Source organism: Eimeria mitis, genomic scaffold (assembly GCF_000499745.2).
Source record: "Eimeria mitis Houghton genomic scaffold, Emh_scaff76, whole genome shotgun sequence".
Taxonomy (NCBI): domain Eukaryota; phylum Apicomplexa; class Conoidasida; order Eucoccidiorida; family Eimeriidae; genus Eimeria; species Eimeria mitis.
The window spans coordinates 15,633-41,507 of record NW_024016075.1 but is presented as its reverse complement, the minus strand read 5'-3'; the positions used below and the strand labels follow the sequence as shown (position 1 = coordinate 41,507).

The following is a 25,875-nucleotide window of genomic DNA, read 5'->3' as shown; positions in this document are numbered from 1 at the left end:
GTGAGCTGCCATAGAGGAACATAACGCTTATTGACTGATCATCTTTTTATTTTGTTTTCGCAGCACTTCTTTGCTTATTATTTTGCCTCTAGAGCTGCTGCTGCTGCTGCGGCAGCAGCAGCAGCTTAACTTGCAGCGCACAGGCTGACGATGAATCACGTGGATGCAGCAGCAGCAGCTGCAGCAGAAGCTGCTACGCTCACAATGCTACTACCGCAGATGAGTACTAAACCAGCAGCAGCTGCTGCTGCTGAACTAGTGGTCCTGGCAGCAGCAGCTGCTGCAGCAGCGGCTGCTGCAGCTACTGCTACTGGGAGAGCTGAAACAGCGCAGCGATGCCCCACAGAAACCCTCATCACGCGAACGGAGAAAAGGGCTCCGTTTCAGAGGAATTGTTTCGAGGGGAAAAATAAATATATATATATTTATTCTTTTCTTTTTCTGAATGCAACCACTAATATTGATTGCTAGGTTACATCAGGCATGACAGCAGTGGGGGTGGCTTTGCTTTCTCTATGCCCTGCACAGCGGTGCGGTGCTACTGAGTGTATAAAAAAAAAAAAAAAAAAAAAAAAAAAAAAAAAAAAAAAAAAAAAANATATATATATATATATATATATATATATATATATATATATAGCATATATATATATATGCTGCCTTTGGTGTGTATTCTTTTGATAAAAATTCATAAAATGCAACTGTAAGAGGAGAATTCATAAAAAGTAAATAACCTTGCGGCCACACTGCAGAGATCACGAACAGAGCTGATGTATATAAAGCAGAAAAGAGAAGGTCTATAAATACCCAGTATTTTAAAAATATATATTCTGGTTTGTTGAACACGCGAGAGTATATATTTATATTCTACCTCCTTTTGGTGCTATTTCTCATACAATATATACGCCGCTGTAACTAGTACTGCAAGACGACCCTGAACGCCTATATACATTGGCTTACTTTTGATGCATACAAGTTCTGTTCAGAGGATAGTTGATCACTTATATGGCCTTTTGTATGGGGCTTGCAAGCAAGCAGAAAAGAAAGCATTCTGAATTCATACACAAACAGACGATGCTAGAACATGAGAGACGAGAAGGTACCGTATGCTTTGGGGGGATTATCTTTTTATTTATTTTGAATATGTTGCTAATACTGATGTTCTGCTGCTAAGGATAACTGCGCTCGTCACATAAAAACGGCAAACGCGAAACCTGAAACCTGAAACCTGAAACATGAATCCTCGACACGCCCAGGTAGCATCAGCACAGCGCTGTTTTCCTACGGGGAAATTGATGATCAGCTTAATTAAAATATTTGTAAAGCATGTAAAATATAAAAAAATATGTGAAATATATGGTTACTTTATTGATGGTGCTTGCGTGATTCATATGGGTTTTTTCTGGGGCTGCGCGGGGACTGCAGCCGCCTCGTATGATGCCACTTCGGTGTTGCATTTCTTTGTTTTTTTTCTGAATTTTAGTTTCTTCTTCTTTCCTAATGTCTTATTGTCGTTTTGGGCTTTCATTTAATTCCACTTTGATCCCGTAGGTGTATATTGATCAGCATAAACACCCCTCTGCTTGCATGCCTCAGTGCCGGAATTGGTAGCAGGCAACGCAACGCCTTCTAGTAGCTCTAAGAGCGAGAGCTTGCAGCTTAACTATACCGCTTTTCTGCTTTTGTTTATTTCTGCTTTCTCTAGCTTTTTTGGTTCTGAACGCTGAACTGCAGAGACACATAACCACTGCTCACGCCCGCCGGCGTTGTTCCTAGGATATACGGGTCTACGGATGCAGCTTCTAGTGTTAGTTTTGGCCGAGGAGAACAGCAGTTGCTGCTGCGGTTGCAGCGAGGGCTCTCTAATACCCCTGCAGTGCAGCTTCTGAGGCCCTGCCGTTGGTAGAGCAACAGCAAACGATGTGCTTTCTGCTGGTTTCTTCGTCATCTCAACCGCAGGGGGCTTACGACCCTTCGCAGCCGCCTGCAGTTCAAGTGTTCTCCCGCCTTGTATGCATGTTTCTGTCCTAGATCATAGATGCTAAACCCTACATTTACACTTTCTTTTTCTGTGGATCCGCGAGCCGTGCATGTGTTGCGGTCTTCACCCAAAGATGCTGCCTGCAGTAGGCTTCGTGCGTCTCGCTGCGAAGGAATTCATCCGCTGCGGGGCCCCTAGGCCTCTACAGGGCTCAGCAGCGAGGGGTTGTGGCAGTGCGTGTGCCAAGAGAGTTTGTTACAGTCCGAGTAAGTCTACTGCACCAGCAGCAGCAACAGCAGCAGCATCAGCAGCAGCAGCAGTAGAAACAGCAGCAGCAGATATCAACGAGTTAAATTGGGGAATTTTTCAGCAGCACTTATGCAGCTCAGCTGAAGAGATATGCTGCTGTATACCCAGCAAAGGAATCACAGGGGGGCGGTGGGTTTATACTTGCACAGCTCCTCATCAGTATACACTAAGGGGCCAGCGGTATCCACGGCTGGGAGATATACAAATTCGGCTTTTCCAGGGGTTCTCTGCTGCTGCACATACGCCCCTTGCCAGGGCCGTGCCGAGTAGAAACAGCAGCAGCAGCAGCAGCAGCATCAGCAGCAGCAGATGCAGCAGCAGAAGCAGCAGCACTTCGACCGAGTTTGGTGAGGTGTATGGGCCTCGTTCTCGGGAGGCAGTTGCTGCTGCGCTTGCTGGGTTTTCTAGGGGTCTGCCTGGGGATCGTGCTGCTCCTGCTGCAGCTGCTGCAGGTGCTGCTGCTGGAGGACGGCCGCCTCTGCTGTCTGCAACGCCGGCAGCAGTTGGGCACATAAAGAAGTTGGTCAAGGATTACAACGACGCCCTGCAGCAGCAGCAGCAGCAGCAGCAGAAGCAGCAGCAGCAGCAGCAGCGAGACGGGGAACCTCCCCTCAAGGCAACAGGGATTCGTATCAGCCTGCAACGACAGGGCTGCAGCGGCATGGCGTACGACGTGACTCTGTGCACAGAGCGGCGGCCTGAGCGTAACGAAGCATCTGCTGCAGCAGGTGGTGCTGCAGCAGGTGCTGCAGCAGCAGATGCTGCTGCAGGAGGATCTTCTCAAGCTTCTGGGGCTGCGAAGGTGCCGAGCCGCCGGGGTAGAAACTGGGGAGAAGACGAAGTAGTAAGGATAGATGGGGTAGAGATCCGTGTTGCTGCAGATGCCGTGATGCTACTCATCGGCACCCAAATTGACTTTGTTGATGAAGACGTACAAACAGGATTCGTATTCAACAACCCCAACCAAAAACAGTCCTGCGGTTGCGGCAAGAGCTTCATGGTGTAGCCTTCCTTCGCCTCATACTCCTCGGCCACGCCGTACATAATATAGGCCCCGCAGGGGCCCGTCAGAGGCGTATACGGCTACAACGGGGGGCCCCCACGGGGCCCCCAGGGGGCCCCCAGGGGCCCCCGAGGGGCCCCCTGGGCACCCCCGGGGGGCTCGAGGCGTTCCGTACAGCTAATGATAGTCCGCGGCGGTTGAACACATGCAACGGGCTGCTGCATGTGTGCATGGGGCGGGGGGTGTTTGCATGCATCTTCTTCTCTGCATGCATGCATGCATGCATGCATGGATGCATTTTCCTTGGCTGCATGCTGGGCGCATGTGTGACCCCGTTTTATTTTTGGGTTTCAGGCTATGGTTGCCTTGGTAGAGGGGAGAGTGCATATGTGTGTTGTGGGTGAGTTGTGGGGGGCCATGAGCTGGAAAAAGTAAGAACACTCGAGGGCCCCGTCCTCAGCCAAGTCAGTGCAGTGCAGGGCATTGCGGGGGATATCTGCTCCCAGCTTTGCTCGCAGTGTTGAGGGATAGAGGCAGCGGCAGAGCTCTGGGTCGTAAGGCCCTGCATATCAACGCAGACGCACGCACTCAGGTGTACGTACACCTCACAACTTCGCTGCTAATCCCGCAAACACTGCAATCCTTTTGACATTTTTGGCGGTATAACACCGCCACACCATCAGGCTAAGGCTTAATAGGCTTCTTTGAGATAATGAATATATGCTAGCTACTACTGCCTTTGCTGCTACGGATACTGCTGCTGCTGCTGTTGTTAGCGTCGCTGCTCTGATATATTCTGCAACTGCTGTTGTCACTCGTGCTGCTGCTGCTGCTGTTGCTGCTGCTTCTAGCAGTGAGAGCAACACAGCTACTGCTACTGCTGCTGCTGCTGTTGCTGAGCCATCTTATATATTGCTAGCAGTGACAGCTGGGCGTGTGTGCGTGCCTGCGAGGCGCCTGAGGCGGGCAACTGCATCGGGTCCTTCTAGCTGTATAGCCAGCACCGTTCCGTTTATCATTTCCTCCACTATCTGCAGCAAGCAGCAGGAGCAGCAGGGAACACGACAGCAGCAGCAGCAGCAGCAGGTTAAGTATTCAGTGGCAGTTGACCTCGTCATCGCAGTGAAGGAGGCGAGATGAAGTGAACTTCTTTCTTACTTGAGGATACTCCTTGATGACTGTGTTGTATATCTCCAGAAACTCGTGCGCCGCCACGCTTGTTAGGCGGAAACTCTGCATGTTGCGGATACGAAAGTTGCTGCTGATGAGCTCTCGCAGGACAGTGCCAGTCTGCTGCAGTGCGTGAGGCTTTATCACGCAGCAGGTGACCTCCGCCCCCTCTGCAGTAGATGTTGCTGCAGCAGCAGCAGCAGCAGCAGCAGCAGCAGCGTCAGGATTCCCTGTTACCTTCTCGCACAACCCCACCCCCAAATCCTCCACCGCTTCAGACGGAGTGTCTGCTGAGGTGGTTAGCAGCTCCCTCCCCGCGGCTGCTAGAGAGTGGACCCTAAAGGAGAGAATACACGCAAACAGCAACAACAGGGCAAGCTGCAGCATCAAGTTCTAAGCAGCCTTCATCAGGATCCCTTTATAAACTGTGTGAACACCCAGCATGTATCCACTTATACAGAAGAAACCGGGAGAAAGGGGGCCCTAGAGAAGTTATAGAAACGGGTTGCTGCTAGCCAATGCAAACAAACTGAAACAAATGCCACTTCAGAGTGAAACCCAAAAAAGCAGGAGTCATGCGTACTTATGGGCAGCGTTGACTCCCCGTAAGAGAAAAACAGAAACCGCCGATGAGGAAAGAACAGAAGAGTCGCCGTGCATGACTACTTGCGGAGCTTGAGCCTCGAGAAGCTCGCCGAACGGCCCATCGATCTCCAGCTTTCTGCAGTGCGTCAGGATAAGACCCGAGTCTAAGAGGCCCTGCAGGGTTTCTGCATACTTGTGTGTGTCGTCTGTGCGCCATATGCACAGGGCTGGCTCCATGGAACGCGCAAGGAAAGCCGCCGTTTGTTCATTGGCTGCATCCTCGATACGCAGGTGCCGTGAAAATAGCACAAGTTGAGCCCCAGGATAAAAAGAATGAGCAATACGTCGGGGAACTATCACGCGTTTCAAGTTTACACTGCTGCTCTGGACGTTTCTCAACTCGGCTGTGCTATCGCCAGTGTAGTACACCAGTATTAGCTCTCTTATATCGCCAGTGCCCGAGGCATCCCACGACACATAAAAAGCCAGCCTAGCAGGAACATCCATCTTCAATTGTTGCATATAATTTCGGGTTTCAATCCATTTCTTAACTAATATATATCTAACTGCCTGGTGTACGAAACGCCGCCACCGACAAGAGCGGGGCTGAGCGGGCAATGTCCACTACTGCAACGGCTCAGCCCATTAAGAGGGATCCATCATAAAACTAGCTTGCGAGATCAGAAGAATGAATTAGTATTAAACGACTAGTTTAATTAGTTTTGTGTAGTGTAGGAAGTTTCCGAGCAGGGTGCGCATGCTTCCCCGTCAGTCCTGCGGCTCACGGGACTCATACACATCTGATCGTAACATATATATCCTCGGCAACAGAGCTTAATATTTTTTAAATTCAGACTATTAATTCTAATTGCTGTAGTTTCAATGTATAAAGGGGGATATGCTGACGTTCCCCCTGGGGTGGCTCATAGCTGACGCTCGGGCCGTTGGGTCGATGCAAGAAGAAGCTATCGACAGGAGGACCGCTAACACACAAAGTCAGCATAATACGACTAAAAGTGAAGAAACTCTTTTTTTTTATTCTCTGAATTAATAATTTCACGGAAAAACTCTCAATTTCCACGGTCCATTGTTCCGGTCAGTCGAGGATGGCCAGTTTCTGAACGGAGCGTTTGAACGGCAAAACGGAAAAAAGACGAAAATTCATGAATAAAAATACCTGATTCACTTCTCTCAACTTGTATGCAACCTGATTCAGATAAATAATTATATTTATGTTCACGGATACTCAACGGGATGCGTTACACACATTGATCAGCTCTTGCATCATGGCTTCTAGCTTTCTATCTGGGCTTTCCGCTCGGTCCTGTAATGTAACATAGAAATAAGCTTTCAATTTCTGTTTCCTTTGAATTGTAGTTTCGGTATTTGCACTTTTTGTTCCTTTTCTAGAGCTGCTTTGGCCACCGCGTCCTCTGCATTTTCCTGTTGTGAGTGTCATCCCAGAGTCAGTGAACAGCAACGGCAGCTTTCAAATCCTCTTTCTTACCTCTGCTATTTCTGCTTCCTCAGCCAGCTCCCTGGCATGCTCGAGTTTTAGTTCCAGTGCACTATCTCTGCGTCTCGCGGTGAAACTGATTCATGAAAGAGGTACACTGCCAATGGAAATCACCTCCTCGTTTGCTCTTCAAGCTCCTCAGCCACTTTTTCTACGTCATCCTCCTTTTCCTCCTCCTGTGCACTCATTTATTTTAATGAGGATCAGCAGTAGTATGGAGTGAACTGGGCAGCTTACACTCAATTCCTCATCCTCTGCATCGGCGGCCTGGTGCAGCCGGACGGAGGTACACGAAATGTTGCAGCACAAAAAGATAACGAGAAATGCCGAAGTGCAAAACGACGATAAACCCGAAACCCGCATGGCTTTTGAAAAGTCAAATTACTGCTTTCTCGTGATAACCTTCACATTCGCATCGTAACATGAATGTGTGTGCAGAGCTGCAAAAGTATACGGCTGGCGCGTACACCGCAGCATATAAGCGCATGAACACTCTCACAACTGCGAAAATAACACTTATAAAGAACACTGAGCGGAGTTTACTTTTCTATTTCACTTTAGCAGAACTGTTTTCCCATTGAGAGTTCTTTACGCCTCAGATTCGATTCGGACGGAATAGAACCCGTCACCACCACACACATATCGGCTTGAACGACGTGTTCGTTCATTATATCTACGAAAATCATTTAAAATATTGAATTCATTCGTTGAATAAGAAAGCTTTGCCGTTGCGAGCTATCCTTGAGACTGGGTATGGGCCGCTGCCGAAATCCCTTACCAGTGAAGGCGTTGCACTGACGCGGCCTTACACAGAAGGCGTTCGTACTCTAACCCCTCAGTTTCTCCTTGAGTTAAAATTGCAAAAAATAGCTAAACTGAATAACATAGGTAGAATACGAAAAAAATATCTAAATGTAAAACTGAAAAAGTCTGCAAGATCAGGGCCCCCAACCCGCCCCACAGCCCCGATGAGTATTCCGATGAGGCGACGAGAACATAAAATATTTTACTTTTCCCCTCGTTTCAGGGGATTTCGATTTAAATTGATTCTTGTTTTACTTGTGACGCCTCTATGTCATTGGATGGGGTGGTAGATAAGCCTCGTCAGGTGTTGCTGGCAGTGCATCGTTGCTAGGCCCTGCAGCTATTCCAGCTAACCAACACCTTCTTCTCTAGCTCCTCCCCCCAAAAGTCACTTTTTTAAGTCATTTTATAGACAAAAATTGCTGGAAATATTTATATACTGCTAAGTCGTGTCCGGTTTCCTTGTCCCGCTCAGTTTCTACTGGCGTGCGGGAACCCATCTACTACTACTACGCGCGTAGTATTGTGTTAAACAGTTGCCTTCTGCAAGGAGGCAGCAGCAGCAGGAGTACTCAGAGCTGTGTCATCAGCAGGCTGTGACCTGCTGCTATACTGTTGCTGCGGCACTAGCCGCTGGCATAGGAACAGTGGATATTTGCAGCAGCAATGGTGAGGCTCTGAAACAGATGCTTCTTCGTTGCCGCGCCACGGCGTCGCCTGCAGTTGACTTGTATTCGTTTGAACGTGCTCTGGGGGATCCTCGAAATGGTGCCCCAGCCCGTTGCCAGTCAGAAGTCCTGCCGTTCTCGGCGCAGGGCGAAGTCAAGCGTTAAGGCCGCAGCAGCGGCACCTGCAGCACCAGCGGCAGCAACTGCAGCAGCAGATGCAGCTGCAATGCCTGCTGCAGAATCTGTTGTAGTTTCACCTGAAACGCCATCAGCAGCTCCACCTGCTGCTCCAGCTGCACCGAGTGAAGCAGCTGGTAGAGTTGAAACAGATGGAGCAGCTACATCGTCTATGCAACGTACGGGGGCGTTGTTCACGTCTGCTTCTGGGGAATCTTTTTCAGGTTCTTTACAAGCTCCGAGGCCAGAAGAGGCTACAGCGTTTGAGGGGCGTTGCATCGCTCCTCTAGGTGTGAGGAAGAAACACACAGAGAATGTATGCTGGGGGGAAAGCAGTTCGCTGCTGCCTTTGGTGCCAACACCACTGGCATGCAGGCTGATACAGAAGTTGTTGTGGGCTTACAACTCGAGGAGGTGGGGTGTGAGGCCCCCCGTACTGCTGCACGGCGTGCCGGGTAGCGGGAAGAGTTCATATATACGCTGGCTGGCTCAAACCGTAGGAATGTCGAGGCCGCCTGTCAGTCTCTTTCTAGACCAACAAACAGAAGCTAAGGACCTTGTCGGTGAGGCGAACTCACAAGCACTTCCTTTATCCACCCTAAACTATGAAAGCCTAGACCCTGCTGCCGCCACGTAGCCTGATTGATGTTCTGTGCATATGTTTTGTTTGGTGCATATATACTACGTAGTTTTTTCTGAGGGAAGTGTAGGGCCCCCGGGGGGTTGCCAGCCGCCGACAGCCAGAGCCACAGCCTCAGCTGTGATAGTTTAGTCGAGTTCAGGTCATATGCTCGGGCGTTGCTCTTCTCTGTTGGTCGGGCTTAGAGGCCAACCGGTGCCTGGCAGTTGCTGCGTTTAGGGGTATGCATAATGCATGCATGCGTGCTGCTGCTGCTGCTGCTGCTGCTGCTGCTGTTTTGCATTGACTGCAGGGTCGTGGGTCTGTGGGCGGCGAGCTGGCGAGTTTGAGTGGCAGGAGGGGATCCTGACGCGCTGCGTGCGAGAGGGGCGGTGGATAGTGATAGAGCAGTTGCAGCAGCTGGCACAGGACGTGCATGCGCTGCTGCACGGCCTCACAGCAACAGGTTGCCTGACAGTTCACGAGCAGCAGCAGGAGCTCCGCGTACACCCAGACTTTGCCCTTTTCGCTACGCTAGCAACACCCGAGCGCCATGTTCGCAGCAGCAAACGTCGCAAAGCAGCAGCAGCAGCAGCAGCAACAGCAGCAGCAGATGAAAGTACAACTGAAGAGCGACGAGACGAGTGTATTGATGTGGCCTTGACGGCTCCGCCGCCTCCTCTGTCACCTCTGTTAGAGTCCTGGGTGTTGCTGCACGTGCCCCCTCCTTCAGCAGCAGACATTCATCAGATTGTTGTTCATTCTTTTCCCGCAGTTGCTCCTGTTGCTTCGAGGCTCCAGAAGGCCTTCAATGCTGCAGCAGCAACTGCAGCAGCAGGCCTCGCCAGGCCGGGATTGCCACCGCCCAAGGCGGCCCGCCTGCCGCAGCTGAGGGACTTTGTGAAACTCTGTAGACGGCTGCAGGTGCTAGCAGCTGACAGCAGCAACAGCAATTGCAGCAGCAGCAGCAGCAGCAACAGTACGAGTATCTTTGAGGGGTTTCTGACTGAGCGGCTGAGGCTACGAGTAGTAGAAGAGGCAGCAGCAGTCTTGCTGGGTCACCTAAGTGATAGAATGCTGCGACTGCGTGCTGCTGTCGCCTTTGCTGCTTTGTGGGATGTGCATGAAGAGCAGGTGCAGGCCCTGCTGTTCAGCCAGAGGCCGATGCTGCGCGAGACGCCAGAGGCCTTTCAGGTGGGGCCGTATCTCTTGCCCAAGTTGAATACCCCTCAGGGGCCCCCCAGCGACAACACCGATACGGCTGACGATGACATTCTCGCACTGGGGGGGGACCCAGAGGCAGCAGCAGCTGCAGCAGCGGGAGCAGGAGCTGGCTTTGTTGCTGAGGGTATGGAGGAGGATGCTGAAGGATCGGCTCTGCTGACTGGGCAGCAGCTGCGGCTGGTGCAGCAGGCAGGAGCTGCATTGTATGCGGGGGAGCCAATGTTGTTTGTGGGGGATACGGGGGCAGGCAAGACGTTCATAGTATCTTACTTAGCCGAGCGACTGGGGAGAGATCTTATTGTTGTGAATTTGCATCGACAGAGTGAAGGCGAAGACCTCATTGGCCGCTGGGTACCGAGACACCCCCCCCACGAGGCGGAGCACTTGTGGCGTCAGCTGCTGCAGAACGCCACGCTGATGCTCGGTGCTCCGGCAGCAGAAGGAGCAACAGAGGCCCCAGACGGTGACAGCGATGCCGATGCCCCCAAACTCAAGAAACGCAAGCAGCAGCAACAGCAGCAGCAGCAGCAGAAGGGGCGAGGATCCAGCGTCATCGAGTCTATGAGGCAGATGATGGTGCGGGTGACCCGTGGGGGCTCCCGCTTGTTGCAACGAGAGGCGTACGTAGCGCTGCTCAGGCTTGCTGCTGCAGCGAACAGCGCTCTGCTGCAGCTGCTGCGGCAGTGTGGCAACATGCTGCCAATGGTCTGCACCACACCGCACAAGCAGCAGCAGAAGCAGCAGCAGGAACAGCAGGGAGAGCGCGTGACAGCAGGTGAGCTGATGGCACGGTGTACGGAGCTGCAGGCCTCTCTCTCTACTCTATTGGAGGACCCTGCCCTCAGCGACTGTAGTGCGGCTACACCGCGGAAGTTTGATTCCCTCGTTGACGCCTGCGGCTTACGAAAGTTCTTGCCTGCTGCTGGTGAGGAGTCGGAGGCAGCAGCAACAGCAGCAGCTGCAGCACCTGGGGGGGCCCTCAAGCGGCGAAGTCAGCTGCATTTTGTGTTCACTGAGGGCCCCTTGGTCGAAGCAGTGAGGACGGGAAAGTGGCTGCTGCTAGATGAAATAAATTTGGCTCCGCCTGATCTGCTTCAGCGGCTGCTGGGGCTGCTGGAGGAGCCAGATGAGCCGCTGCTGCTACTCGAGGGGGGCAAGCCACGCCGGGTGTACAGACACCCGAACTTTCGCGTTTTTGCATGTATGAACCCCCCCATCCTCGCGCCGCCACTCAGAATGGCGGAACACAAATTATCTTTTGAGGACGAACAGGAGCCCCACGACGCAGACGAGGCCCTGCAGCAGCAGGAACAGCAGCAGCAGCAAGAAAAGCAGGTGGTTTCAGATGCGTCCGCGGGTGTGGGGAAGAGAGAACTGCCTGCTGAAGTGCGGCAGCGTTTTACGGAGTTGTATGTAGACGAGACGGAGTGCCTTGAGGACATAACTACAGTTGTTGATGCCCATTTGCGGGCCTTGAGCGCTGATCCACCTTCTCGGCTGGTAGCTGAGGTGTACGTACACCTCAAATATCTTGCGGAGGCGGGTCAGCTCTTAGACGGTAACAACAAAACCCCATGTTACTCCCTGCGGACACTTTCACGTTCGCTGCTGCATGCAGCTGCTGTGGCCCGCAGGCCTGTGCGGCCCATGCAGCTTCGTGCTGCATTGAAAGATGGTTTCCTTGCTTTGTTCGGCTCCTCACTGAACCCCCTTAGCGCCGCGAGAGTTGAGAGGGTTTTAACAAAGGCCTTTAAAGAAGGCGCCCCGCATCCCCCTGCCAGGGGGAATCCAGCTGCTCGTGGTGGGCAGCAGCAGCAGCAGCAGCAGCAGTTGCTGCAGCTCCAGCTGCTGCCTGCAGTACCAGGCGAAGACGGCCACGTGGCAGTTGAAGGATTTATTATCCGCAGAGGTCCGGAGGCTTCACAACTAGTGCATGCATTGCATATACATGTCACCACGGTTGTATATATATATATATATATATATATATATATATATATATATATATATATATATATATATATATATATTCAGGTGTATGTATAGATAATGTGCATGCGCGTGTGTATGAATGTACATAAGCACATCACAATATACAGCTGGAATTGTACATTTCATGCAATGTGTATATAGAGGGAAACCGAAGGACAAGAGGGAGTGAGGGTATGTGGTGGCGTAGCGGGGTTTGTTTGTCGCTGTCTGCTTTGTGGGTGCGTAGGGGGGGAGCCGATCGACGTGGATGCGCTGAAGAGGAGGTTTGTGTTGACGCCGAATTCCGAGGTGTACGTACACCGCGTGCTGCGGCTTCTGAGCGGGAGCCGCTGCGCGCTGCTGCTAGAAGGGCCAACGTCCTGCGGCAAGACTTCTTTGGTTTCTTTTTTGGCAGCAGCAACGGGCCACAAGTGCATTCGAATCAACAACCATGAAAACACAGATATTCAGGATTATGTGGGTAGCTATGCCCCAGACGCTGAGGGTAGACTTGTCTTTGCTGAGGGGCCCCTAACCCTTGCAGTCCGCCACGGCTGGTGGGTCCTCATAGATGAGCTCAACCTCGCCCCCTCCGACGTCCTAGAGGGTACGCAACGCACGCTGGCTGCTGCTGCTGCTGCTGGTGCTGCTGGTGCTGCTGCTGATGGTGCTGGCGCTGCTGCTGGTGCTGCTGCTGGTGCTGCTGCTGGTGCTGCTGCTGGTGCTGGTTGTGCTGCTGCTACTACTACGACCATTCCTAGTGCAGGGTTTCAAGGATGGAGCCGATTGAGGTCCCGGGTACCGCTGCAGCTGTATGCGCTCTTGCTGCTGCTGCTGCTGCTGCTGCTGCTGTTGCTGCTTACGTGTATGCAGCGCTGAACCGTTTGCTGGACAGCAACCGCGAGTTGATACTGCCTGCAACGGGGGAGGTAGTGAGGGCACATAGGGACTTTCAGTTGTTTGGGACGCAGAACCCTGCAGGCATTGGGGTGTATGGGGGCCGCAAGGTACTGAGCAGGGCGCTAGCGAACCGCTTCTTGCAGATGCAGATGACACAGTTTGCCACAGAAGATCTCAGGCAAATCCTTCTAACCCGTTGCAGTCTGCCGCTCTCGAGGGTTGAGCCCATGCTTCGGGTGTACACGGACCTGCAGCAGCGCCGCGCAAACAGCTCTGTAGGCCCCGTTCTCTGCTGCTGTCCTGCCCCCTTCTCCTTATCATATACACTAGCGTCGCCTGCTGCGAGCGAATACTGCTGCTGACAGCAGCACCAAAGAGGCAGACAGGAGTGAAGGGGCAGAAGAAAGCCTTGGGGAGCCTCGAACTGCTGCTGCTGCTGCTGCTGCTGCTGTTGTGCTTCTGTGCTGCAGGTCTTCTTTGGTGCGCACGGCTTCATGACGATCCGCGACCTCATCAGATGGGGCCGCCGCGTAGGGAATTCCCCCTTCCAGCACATGCTGCAGCAGCAGCAGCAGCAGCAGCAACGCAAGCAGCAGCAAGAGCAGCAGGAGCAGGTGCAAGAATATGCGCCAATGTCCTTTGAAGAGGTGGCATTGGAGGGCTGGCTGCTGGTGGGGGAGAGGCTCCGCACAGAAGAAGACAGAGCTGTTGTTCGTGCTTCGTTAGAGCGTCACTGCTTGGGGTCAACACCAGCAAAACCCAAACACCTGCAGGTCAATTTCTCTACAGACCCATATGTCTTGGCCTTTCGTCGCCTGCTGCACAGAAAGGTTCAGCGCTGCTTGCAGCAGCAGCAAGTAGCAGCAGACGCAGCAGCACACGCAGCGGCAGCTGCCGCACGCGCGGCTGCTCTGAGCGAGGCCCCGGAAGCTGTGCGCAGGGAAGCTGAGGCAGCAGCAGCGACTGCAGCAGCAACTGCAACAGCAGCTGCTGCTGCTGCAACGGAGCTGCCCGCCTTCCTTCCCTTCTCCTTCAATGCTGCTTCCCTCAGGCTTCTAGGCTTGACGCTGAGGGCGCTGGTAGCGGAAGAAAATTTGTTGCTTGTTGGAGACACAGGCTCAGGCAAGACTGCTGTATGCGAGTTGATTGCGTGGACGCTGCAGCAGCAGCAGCAACACCAGCAGCAACCGCAACATGGGCAGGAGCAGCAGCAGCAGCAGCAGGGGGAGGAGGATATGACAGCGCTCGAAAGGGGGCTGGTACAGCGTCTGTCTCCCAATGGCATGTTTGTCTATAACTGTCACCTACAGATGGAAGCCTCTGAGCTACTCGGCTGCATGAGTCCTGTGCATCAAGGCGAGCTGCTGCAGCAGCAGCATCACGCTGCTGCACTGCAGCAAGAGATTCTGCACATGGTCGAGCAGCCTCCTTCTCCTGACGACTTGCTACCGAACTGGCGGCAGCTGAGGCATACTGCAGCAGCAGCAAAAGGAGCAGCATCAACAGCAGCAGCAGGGGGCAACTTGTCTGAGGAGGAGTGTGTGAGAACCAGTGGTCTGGTGTTGCGCTTCTACGAGCTGCTGCAGGCAGCAGCAGCAGACGTCGTCATTTGTCTAAGAGCCCACAAGGAAAGGGGGGGACTAGAGATGGGGGACGAGGACACCAACCTCTTTTTCAGGGCTCTTAGCAAGGCAGCCAAACAGGCACAGCAGCAGCTGCTGCAGGAGACAGATGCAGCTGCAGCAGATGCCGCTCAAAAAAAGACAGAACTCAGCCAGCAGGTAGAAACAGCGAGACGTACACTACAGCATGAACAAAGCAAACACCAGCAGCTGCTGCAGAAGCTGCAGCAGCAAGAGCAGGTGGAGGAGCAGCAGAAGCGGCAGCCGTTGCCCCAAAAGGGAGAGAAGAAAGAACAGGGCCTCTTTGATGCTGCTAGAAGACAGCAACTTCACGCGCAGCAGCAGGATCATCAGGAACAGCAAGAGGAGCAGCAGCAACAGCAACAGCAGCAGCAGGAGGGCAAGCTGGCAGGAAAGAAGAGGCGGAAGGGGACACGAAACAGAGCAGCAAAAGAGACAGCAGCTTCGGTGCAGCAGGAGTTTGAGGATGCAGCACAGAAGAGGCTCAGGAGGACATCCCTGAGCTCAGACTCCGCTGCAGCAGCAACAGCAGCAGACGCTGCAGCAGCAACAGCAGCAGACGCTGCAGCACGCGCTCGACAGGGAGAACCAGATGCAGCTGCCGCTGTACATGAAGCTGTTGCTGCAGAAGGCACCGGCAACCCAAATGACGCAGAAACAGACATTGGTTCAGCTGCAGCAACAAAAGAAGCTCTTGTGGCTGCTGTTGCTGCTGCTGCTGCCGCTGTAGCATCAGCTGAGGAGGCGGTTGCGTCGAGTGTGTCAGCGGATGCTGCTGCTGCTGTTGCTGTCGCTGGGCTGCGTGCTGCAACAGGTGCTGCAGCAGCTATAGTGAAAGCATATACGGAGAAGCTGCAGCTGCGTTGTGCTGCTTGGCGTGATGCATGCAAGAGGACACGCAGCTTGTTTTGTTGGAGAGATGGGCCCCTAATCAAAGCTATGAAGGCTGGAGCTCTCTTTCTATTGGATGAGGCCTCGCTGGGGCAAGATGCAGTACTGGAGCGTCTTAATTCCCTTCTTGAGGACGGAAAACACATACTTCTCACTGAACAAGGTGCTGCAGCAGGTGCCGTTTCCACTGCTCCTGCTGCTGCTGCTGCTGCTGCTGCTGCGGATGGCAGCGCAAACACCGCAGCAACAGCAACAGCACAAGGTGCAGCTGCCGCAGCAACAGAAGGAGTGGAAGTACACGCAGCACCTGGGTTTCGCTTTATTGCAACAATGAATCCTGGAGGAGACTACGGCAAACGTGAGCTTTCCCCAGCGCTGAGGAACAGGCTAACAGAGGTGTATGTACCGGCCTTCAGCTTCGAGGCCCCAGATGCTGTGCTGCTGGTGCTGCAGCGGCTGCAGCACACCTGTCTCCGCGGGCTGCAGCTGCCGTACGCAGCAGAAGCCCTCGCGAAGAAACATGAGCAGCCACAGGACTGCACCGAGATGCAGCAGGAGCTGCTGCAGCTGCAGCATCTGCAGCAGCAGCAACCAGACGGGTCGCAGCAGGACCAGCCCCTTAGCTGCATCGCTATCCGGCTGGTGCTGCTGCTGAGGTGGGTGCGGCAGCACATAAAGCAGCCGCTCTCTATCCGTGATGCTTTGTGCTGGATTTGTTTCATTCATCGTTTTGTAGCTTCTCAGCTGCATGCAACCTCAAACCCAACAAAAGAAGGAGCAGCAACAGCAGCAGCTCGGTGGGCAGTGCAGGGGTTGATGCACGGCGGCTGTCTGCTGCTTCTCGATGGCCTAGGTGTGGGAGCAGATATGCAGCTTCCACAGCAACAGCTGGAGGCTCTCGCGCAGCGCTACTTGGAGGTCGAGGCAAGCCTAGCTACGCTTGCAGCACCACACAGGTCTCAGCTGGAGAGCGAGGACCAACAGAAGCGGCTGCAGCAGCTGCAACAACAGCTGCAGCAGCAAGTTACAGAGGCAGCTGCTCATCCCTCACGAAGGCCCCATTTGGGGGTCTTGCTGCTTCTCAAAACGCATGCATGCGGCCTTTACAGGGACTTGGGCTTGTACAGATACCCTGACCTTCAGAGGCAGCAGGGGGAGCAGCAGAAGCGGCAGGTGGAGGAGCAGCAGCAGAACCATCAGGAGGTGTTAGGCCCATGCTGGAGAGAGACGTGCGCAGCCTTTGACGAGGGGGGCTTCGCGTGGGTATCTGCTGCTTTTGCTGCTCGGCGCATTGGTAGCAGTCTACAGGATGAGGAGCAGCTGCAGTTGGGGCCCTTCAGTCTTGCTGCTTTCAGGCAGGCATCTGATAAGGTGATAGGAAGCAGAAACGTGGAGCAGCAGCAGCAGCAGCAGCAGCAAGAGCAGCAGAAGCAACAGCTGCAGCCGGTAGATGAGCTCCCGCAGGTCATCCAGTCACCCTCAGTACGGAGGTCTCTAGGACGGCTGCTGCGTTGTTTGCTGCTGCTTCAGCAGCAGCTGCAGCAGCAGCAGCCTGGGGGCTGCCTGGGGAGCAGCTCAGGGCGGCATGCGGTTCTCCTTGAGGGGCCCCCTGGGGCTGGAAAGACTTTTGTTGTGGGGCTGTTGGCTCGGCTATGCGGGCGGCAGCTGGTGCGCATAAACCTCAGCCAAGACACAGAGCTGGGGGACTTGTTGGGAGCTGTTGTACCTGCAGCAGACCTCGATGACGATGAGAGCAACACACAAACCACCTGCAACATTCAGCAGCAGATGGAGCAGCTAGAAGGAGAAGCAGACAAGAACACACAGACACCACCCATAGAAAGAAAGAAACCGCCTTTTGTGTAAGTATTTTGATATATGTGTGTACATGTTATATGTGTGTTCACATAGGAATCTCTATAAGGTGTGCGGGCAGCTGAGATACAAGTGAAGAGTAATCTCTGCGGTTTTCTCTGTTGCGGTCGCTGCAAGGATAGCTGTGATTTCATATGGGGTTCTGCAAGAGCAGCCAGATGCCTGTGCATGCGTTTTCGCTTGCTTTCTGCATGCATCAGAGCAGACGGCTTCGCCTGCATCTCTGCATGCCTGGCTCATGCACCAGTACATGTGTGTGTTGCACCATTGCATGCGTCTTTGGGCCTGTGGACTCGTTGTCTGTGTTTCTGCATGCATGCATGCAGAAACACAGACATTTCTGCATGCATGCATGCATGCATGCATGCAAGGCTCGCGTTCAGCTGCGTTTTCTGTGCGTTTTCAGGTGGACAGACGGGGTCTTGACGCGCAGTTTGCGGGCGGGGCATTGGGTGCTGCTGGATGAGTTGAACTTAGCGCCGCAGCAAACTCTAGAGGGCCTCAACCCTCTCCTAGACCACCGCCGTTGCATATATCTCCCCACCCCTGAGGACCCTGTAGCCGACAAGACGGGGACACGCAGCAGCAAGTCTTCCTCCTCCTCCTCCTCTGCAGCAACAAAAAAGGATGCGGCAGTGTACGCACCACCAGGATTTGTGCTCTTCGCGACGCAGAACCCACACGCTACAACAGCAGCTGCAGCAGGAACAGCAACTACAGGGCGTGGAGGTGTGCAGGGGAGCAGCGGCGGAGACGAGGAGGAGCTAACAGAAGTGGGGATAGAGGCGGCTCTGCGTCGACTGGGGTTGCCCGCTGATCTGCAGCACACGCGTCTTGCCTCTGTCTCTAAACGGAAGGGAGACAGCAGCAACAATGCCAGCAGCAGAGCAGTGGAGGGCCGCAAGGGTTTGCCTCAGTCCCTTCTCAACAGATTCTGCAGGGTCAGGGTGGATGAGATGCTTGAGGCAGACATGGTTGCCATTGCTCACAAACTACTAACCTGGCTCCACTATCAGCAGCAACAGGAGCAGGAGCAGCAGCCGCGACAGAACCAGCAGCAGCAGCAGCAGCAGCCGCTGCCGCAGCGGTCGCAGCAGCAGCACCAGGGGGAGCAGCAAGCGCAGCAGCGCGAAGCAGAGAAGCGGACTCTGGTCTCGCAGAGCGCCGCCATGGTGCCACAGCTAGGGCCGCAACAAGGGGAGCAGCAGCTGATGCTGCTGAGTGCATGCATTGTGCGGTGCGTCCGCCTGCTGGGGCAGCTGGGGGCAGAGAGGCCCTTTAGAGGCCTCACAGACTCTGTCTACAACCTGAGAGACGCAATGCGGATTATAAAACTCTATGCGCTCAGGGTAAGAGCTGCTGGTGCTGCCCTTGCTGCAGCGTCCACCGCTGTTGCTATCAACACAGCTGTCGCTCCCGTTCGCGCGTTTGCTGCTGCCGCTGCTGCTGCTGCTGGAGCGGCTGTTGCTGCTGCAGTTGCTGCAGAAGCCTGATGGAGGGGCAGGCAGCCTGGAGAAATGTTGTCTTCATCATCACGTGTGTTGCGGTGCCCTCTTTGTCTTTTGTTTTCAGCTGCCAACCGGCGACCCGCGTGCGGCCGTCACCGTGGCGCTGCTGTCGCGCCTGCGGAGCCGTGAAGACCTGGGTGCAGCAGCGCACCTGGTTTCTTTGTGTTTTCCTCTCAGACGTTTCCCGCTGCTGCAGCAGCATACACGTGCGCTGCAGCAGCAGGACAAACAACAGCAGAAGGAACCAGTGGCAGCTGCCCTCGACGCCGTTGCTGCACTCCTGCGCCCTGGAGTAACGCCTGCTGCGGTGTTGCATGCTGTGCAGCGGCATGCGCTGCCGTCTATAGAGAGTTTTGCTGATGCGTTTGAGGGGCGGCAGCCCGTTGATCTAGTAGTGAGGGATAATTTCGTCTCCTTTGGAGATATGGAGCTGACCCAGCAAGCAGCAGCGCCTGTAGACGTGGGGGAGCAGCAGCAGCAGCAGATGCAGACAACAGAGCAGCAAAAAGGAGGGAAACTCTGTGGGCTGCTCTTGCATTCCCAGAGAATCTGCGTCTCTGCTGTTGCAGCAGCGCTAACAGCAGGATTCCCTGTTCTGCTTACTGGCGAGAGAGGCGCAGGTGAGGGGATTTGCCTCTTCCCTCTGTTTCTGTGTGCCCGTGCTTGTGTCCCTGCTTGTGCGTGGCTCGCTCTCATCGCTCTCGTTGCTGATTGTTTTCTTCTGTCGTTCTGCATCGCCTGTCTGTATGCCTGGTCGTTGTCTCTGGGCGTGCGCTTTGGTGCAGCACAGCAGCAAGGGACAGAAATGTGTGAATGGCTTGTCTCTTCTCTGGGTCGTAGGTGTGTGATTAGTAGGAGAAGACAGTGCTGCTTGGGTCTCATTCATGCATCCCTTGCTTCTGCTGCTGCTGCTGCTGTTGCTGCTGCTGCAGGCAAGGCGAGCATCGTGAGGTGGCTGGCGGCTGCATGCGGCGCGACGTTGTGCGAGGTGCAACTGGGGCCCTCTGTAGACACGTCAGACCTGCTTGGGGTGTACAGACAAATCCAGCCCAGACAAAGGCTTCTTCAGGCCGCCCAGGCAGCGCAACAGGTTGCGGACTGTCTGCTGCAGCAACCGTTGCAGCAACATCAGCAACAGCCACATGTGCAGCAGCAGCAGCAGCACTTGAAGGACATGTGTGCTGCTGTTGGAGCAGTACGGCAGAAGCTGATAGAGGCCGCGGAGTTGAATATCATACCTGTCTCAGAGAATGAGGAGAGTATGGCGCGTGAGATGCAGCCGATGACGCTACTGCAACAGATTGCTGCAGCTACAGCCGCATTGCTTGAGGGTTGTGACGCGGCTGCTATGTCCTTGCTGGCTCCCTGTAGTGGCAAGGATGCTGCAGGGGTCGAGGCAGTGCGTGCTGTGCTGCAGCGGCGCAGCCGAAAGGCCATGCGGCTGCTGCAGCAGGGCTGCGCTTTGGGCGGCCTGCATCCCGTAGGGTCTGCTGCAGCAGGAACGTCAGCAGCAGCAGGGGCTGAGGAGGAGATATCGCGTTTTGAGTGGGCAGACAGTGCACTTGTGGATGCTGTACGACGCGGCCATTGGCTGCTGCTGAGGAGTGCTCACCTCTGCAGCGCCTCAGTTCTAGACAGGCTCAATGCGTTGTTAGAAGACGGCGGCAGTTTATTACTAACTGAAGGGGGCCCCCCGAGAGAGGTGAAGAGACACCCCAATTTCCGAATTCTCTTCACAGCTGAGGCTGCCGGCTCATGCAGGCTGTCCGCTGCACTGAGAAACAGATGCTGCGAGGTGTACGTGCACCCGCCAGGCACAGCAGCAGCAACAGGAACAGCCGCACAAGCAGACCCACCAGACCGAGCAACCCAAACAACGGCCAACCATACTAGAGAGGAATGCGCTCTAGACACAGGGGAAAGACCAGGGGTAGCGCCAGCAACAGCAACAGCAACAGCAGCAGCAGCAGCGAGGCAGCCCTTGCTGCTGCTGGAAAGGCTGACGGAGCGGCTGCTAAGAAGTCTTGCAGCTCTCCTGATGGACCGTGGGACTTCTGCTGCAGCGGCGACAGGAGGAGACACAGAGCTGCAAGCGGTGCTGTCTCGCTGGTCTGCGTCCTTGCTGACGGCAGAGGAAGAACTCGAGGGAGATCACGGGGGAGGCAAGGCAAAGTCTACAGCAGGTGCAACAGCAGCAAGCGCAACACTCCGCGTCGTGGGTGTTTTCATCAGTTATTGTTGCAGCAAGGCTTACTGCAGCACCGGCAACAGCAGCAGCGTACGCCTCTGTCCTCTTTTGCTACAGGACAGCTACAGATTACTGCTGGCAAGCGATAGGGGTCTGCCGCTGGCAGCAGCAGAAGTCATGTCTTTGCAGCATGCAGCAATGCAGCTGCTGCTGCAGCTGCTGGGGAACGAATCCGTGCTATCTCAGTTTGCTCTTGTGGCACAGTCTTCGCTGTTTGACGCTCCGCTGCAGCACCAAGCGCAGCAGGAAGTGCAGCAGCAAGCCCAGCAGCTGCAACAGCAGAAAGGCACACCACGGGACAGCAGCAGCGATGTAGTTGCTGCGGGGCTCCGAGACATCCGCGCTGACCTGGGAGAGACGGCTGCTGCTGCTGGCCTTGCCGGGCTGCAGGCACTCGCTTGCAGAGTCGCAGGAAAGAGCAACAGAGACAGAGCAGCAGCAGCAGCAGCAAGCTGGAGATGTCTACAGGGTTGGGGCAGCGCCTATGCAGCTGCTGGAAATGTGGCAGCTTCAGATAGAGGAATTTCGTCAGCAGCAGTAACAGGGACAACGCAAACAGCAGCCGCAGCAGCAGCAGCAGCAGCAGCAACGGCAGGTTCAACAGCGGACATGGATCTAGATGGCAGTGTATCTGTGCAGACGCTTTTCCAGTGTTTTCTGTGGCAGTACACGGCAGCGTTGGATTCTTCAGCCGTATGGCGCTTGCTGCTGCTGCAGCTGTTGGCAGCTTGCTGCTGCTGCTGTTCAGTCTCCAGCATGGGGGAAGCCAGCAGCAGCTCTGCAGACGGCGGTGACCATATGCAACAGGACGACGACTGGGTTATCCTACGGGGAGCTGTCGAGCGGCATGTGCTTTTGAATCAAGAACGCAGCAGCAACAGCAGCAGCAGCAGCAGCAGCANCAGCAGCAGCAGCAGCAGCAGCACCCGCGAGGGACTGCTAGCTAGGTCTGTTGCAAGTGAGGTCTCGCTCATGGGGAGTGTTGTTGCTGCTTGCGCTGAGAGGGCTGAGAGGGGGCTTCCGCTGCTCGCTGCAGCAGTGCGCCACTTTATGTGGAGTGCAGCTGATGCAGAAGATTTCGCTGCGCGTCTCCGTGTGCTGCAGCAGCTGCAGCAAGACACACTGCAACAGCAACAGCCACTGCGGCAACGGCAGCGAAAAGCAACTGTCCACTACCTCGCTGCCGCATGCAGTGCACTACATGATATCGTGCAGGGGCCTCTGCTGCCGCCCGGTGCTGCAGCAGCTGCAACTACTCTAGTTGCAGCTGCACAGGCACACGGCCAGTCCTTCCTCTACACAGCCGCTAGCCTATTAGGAACTTTCTCGTCCTTGGAGACACGATATCTCAGCGGCAGCAGTGACGAGTCGCCTTCGCTGCAGAAGCAACAGCAGCAGATGCAGCAGCAGGAGCTACTGCGCGAGGTAGTTCACTTGCTCCGCAGTTCGTGTACAGCGCTTCTGATGCCTGAGCGGCTGCTGCTACTGCATGCGCAGAAACGCAGCAAGGGGCTATCCACAGAGTGCCCGCGCTGCAGCCTAGAAGGCCGAGAGTACTTCTGGTGTCTCTTGTTTGCTTACGCATGGCCTGGAAAGGGGCAGCATCAGGAGCAACTGGATGAGCTGCAGCAGGAGTTGGTGCCGCACGAGCTGCTAGAGGAACAGAATGAAGCAGAGAAGATTTCACTCGGGGAGTTGATGCAGCGTGTGTTTGAAGGTCTCCGCCGTCTATCAAGCTCTACGGTGTCTGCAGCTGACGGGGCTCTCTGCTCGCTTGCTCGGCAAGCCGGTGGCGGGCTGCTGCCGCTGCCTGCTGCTGCTGAGGTCTTGGCTGGGAGCCTTGCGCGGCAGTGTAAGCATCTGGCCCGCTGCTTTAGCTTGTGGGCAGAGCTGCTGCAGCTGCTGGCTCTCCCTGTTTGCGGTAGATGCGGCTATGTTGCTGCAGCAGAGAACGAAAGTAGCAGAGGCAGAAGCAACAGCAGTAGCACCAAACGGCAGCAACTCCTCAGAAGCGAGGAAAGGATGCAGATAGCCTTGGAGCGGCATGGAGGTGTACTGTCTCTGCTGTTTAGACTCTTTGGTGAAAGCCTTCAGGATTTTGCTGCAGCAGCAGGAGAAACTGCTGCTGCGATGGGAAACCTCGATGGCTCGGAGGACTGGGATTGGGTAGCAACCGCAGTGACAACGTCTCCAGCAGCAGATGTTGTTGCTGCTGAGCTCCTGCAGCCACTCGGTTGCATGCGCGCAACGTTGCGGCGTGCAAGCCGTATTGTGGGGAGCTTTCCGGCAACTGAGAGAGGCGGGGAATCGCTGCGTTTGCTGGAGGCGAGGAAGCAGCAGCAGCACCACCAGCTGGTACCGGAAAGCGATGAATCTGCTGCTGCAGCTGTTGCTGGTACTGATACAGTGTCCTGCAACAGCTGGATGTGTCTGCTTCCTCTTCAGCTGGGGCAACACGAGGCACAGACAGTGCGGGGTTGGCTGCTACGAGAGTTGCTGCATGCAGCAACCCTTATGGCCTCCTCGGGTTCTGGGCCCGGAGAAGCTGCAGAAGCCACAGATACAGCAGCAGCAGGCGCAGCAACAACAGGAACAACTGAGGAGCGACGAATGGCTGCATTTTCGCGGCGTTTTGCATGCACAGCCCCGTCTTTAGACTGGGCCTTCGCCTTATTGTTGCACTCAGGACGCCATGCATTTGGCCGTGCCAGTGTAGGAACATCTCAGCAGCAGCGCCAGCGGCAAGATCATCAGCAGCAGCTGGTTCAAAGCAAATCATTGCTGCTGCATGCGCCGGCGTTGCATGCGCTGTTGCTCAGCAGCTGCGTTCTGCGGGCTGAGGGCCGTGAAGGGGCAGCAGAGAGCCTTGAAGCTAAGGTCGGCGAGGCTCTGCTCCCTGCTCACCAGCCACAGCCACCAACAGCAGCAGGCTCAGCAACTGCCGCTGCTGTACCTTTTCTGTTGAACGGCGCAGCCAGTAGAATAGCGGCATTACGCGCAGCAGCTGCTGCAGAGGGACGTATCGACAGCAAGCAGCAGCGCTGGGTGTCTCTAAGCAGCAGCGCGGTTGTCTCCGTTGGCGCATTGCAGGCGCAGCTGGCAGCAGCCTCTGCAGTGCAGTTGGGTCTGCAGCATGCAGCCGAGCTGATGCTGCTGAATCTGTGGATGCAACCGCATAGAGAAGAGGAGAGAAGGTCTGCTGGCGTTCCTGATGGTCACGCGGGCCCCGGATATTTCAGGGCTGCCACTGCTCTGTCTCTGGCGTTGGAACGCGCTGCACAGACACAGCTGCAGCAACAGCAGGAAGTTCTGCCCCTCTTCACCCTCCCCCCAGCTGCAGTTTCTCTGCTGTCTTCCGAGGGTCCTTCGAGCTCGTGCAGTGCAGCTGCCAAGCCAATACCCGTTCCGCCAGCTCTGGTGGATGCTTCTGCAGTGCTTACGGCCGCTCTCTGGCAGCAGAAGCAGAAGCAGCAGCACGAGCAGAAGCGCAAGGAAGCTGTTGGGCTCCAGCATCTACGGCTTGCTACATGCGCTGCCGTCGAGGTCTTGTCTTTGATGTGGCGGACGGAGCTGGATATACACTGCAACGACGCCTTGGGCCTCCAGGGTGCTCTCTTTCATCAGCAGCTGCTGCACGATGCATGCGCGCCAGGGAAAGATGCAAACGCACCAGGAGCAACAGCAGCAATGGCAGCAGGGCGTCCGAAAGGTCCAGTTGTCTTGCTCACACAGCAGGCCTTGGACCGTCTTGCAGAAACAGCAGGAGGGCTTCGTGGCGCAGCCGCTGCCACAGCAACGACAACAACAGCTGCTCCGCTGGGGCGCGTGGAACGGCCGATGCAACTGCAGGAGACAGTGAGCGTTGGCGGCAGCTCTACCTACGCTGCTCGCATTGTTGCAGAGGTGCAGCAGCACGCCACTGTGTCTTCAGCCTGTGCATGCTTCATCGTGCTACAACGGCTGCAACGCCAGCTGCAACGCCTCGACGCAGACAGAAGACGGGCCTGCCGGTTGCTGGAGATGGGCATCTGCGCGGAGGAGACCGAGGCACATGGGGATGCTCGCACCACTTCAGCAACTGCAGCAGCTGTCGCAGTCGCAGGAACGGGAACAACGGCAACTGCTGCCGCTGCTGAGTGGGCAGCAGTCCTGGGTTTTGCTGCTGCTCTATGGTCATTCTGCGGGCCGCTGCGGGAGAGGGACTCTGAATTTTCGACCGACATTCAGACAGACCAAGCGGTACAGCGAGATGCTTGGGCGCCCGCAGCATCTGCTGCGGTCTTGAGTGCACTCAGGGACGCCTGGGCTAGCCTTGCTGGCTTTCTCGGTGCTGGCACTGTCACGGGAGCTTCAACAGGAGCAAACGCAAAATCAAGAGACGCAGCGAAGGCAGCAGCTGCAGGGCTGCTCACGGTTGCGAATGACTTGCAGATGAGATTAAGAGCAGCGGCAGCTCCACATGCTGCTGGCAGCGCGGAAGCAGCAACAGCAGCACGCGGTCGCAGCCTGGATGCAGGCCGGACTGCTATTGCGTCTTTGATGATGCTGCAACAGCTGCTGCAGAGGTGTGCAGAAGTCGCAGACCCGAGTGAGTTGCTGCATGGCGCCTCTGGCAAGCGGCAGCGTTCGCTGCTGCTGATGTTGCTGGGAAGATGGGCTGTCTTGAGCGCAGCAGCAGCAGCAGCAGCGGAGCTCCAGCAGCAGCGAGACGTGGCAGCTTGGCGCCAAGCCGTCCTGATGAAGTCGAAGGCCTACACATTAGAGGTAAGGCACCCCCTCGCCC

At 55.2% G+C, this 25,875-nt stretch overlaps 3 protein-coding genes across 3 annotated transcripts in view; 2 read left to right on the top strand and 1 right to left on the bottom strand.

Annotated features, from left to right (window-relative positions):
- Positions 1 to 2,114: 2,114 nt before the first annotated feature.
- On the top strand, positions 2,115 to 3,296 carry EMH_0066350 (iron-sulfur cluster assembly accessory protein, putative; the record flags this gene model as incomplete). Its single annotated transcript, XM_038023058.1, has 1 exon — positions 2,115 to 3,296. One exon carries the CDS (start codon positions 2,115 to 2,117, stop codon positions 3,294 to 3,296), a length of 1,182 nt encoding a protein of 393 aa, XP_037878912.1.
- Positions 3,297 to 4,388: 1,092 nt separating this feature from the next.
- On the bottom strand, positions 4,389 to 5,555 carry EMH_0066230 (nucleoside diphosphate kinase 7, putative; the record flags this gene model as incomplete). The annotated part of the gene is made up of 2 exons (XM_038023057.1): positions 4,389 to 4,800; positions 5,047 to 5,555. 2 exons carry the CDS (start codon positions 5,553 to 5,555, stop codon positions 4,389 to 4,391), a joined length of 921 nt encoding a protein of 306 aa, XP_037878911.1.
- A 2,578-nt stretch (positions 5,556 to 8,133) lies between these two features.
- EMH_0066120 (uncharacterized protein) overlaps positions 8,134 to 25,875 on the top strand; it is a gene marked incomplete at both ends in the record, with an annotated part of 31,198 nt that continues 13,456 nt past the window's right edge. The window contains 10 exon segments of the mRNA XM_038023056.1: positions 8,134 to 8,503; positions 8,714 to 8,776; positions 9,146 to 11,965; positions 12,275 to 12,634; positions 12,901 to 13,034; positions 13,398 to 17,323; positions 17,743 to 18,685; positions 18,909 to 19,464; positions 19,777 to 21,993; positions 21,997 to 25,856. Coding sequence (XP_037878910.1) covers positions 8,134 to 8,503; positions 8,714 to 8,776; positions 9,146 to 11,965; positions 12,275 to 12,634; positions 12,901 to 13,034; positions 13,398 to 17,323; positions 17,743 to 18,685; positions 18,909 to 19,464; positions 19,777 to 21,993; positions 21,997 to 25,856 — 15,249 coding nt within the window.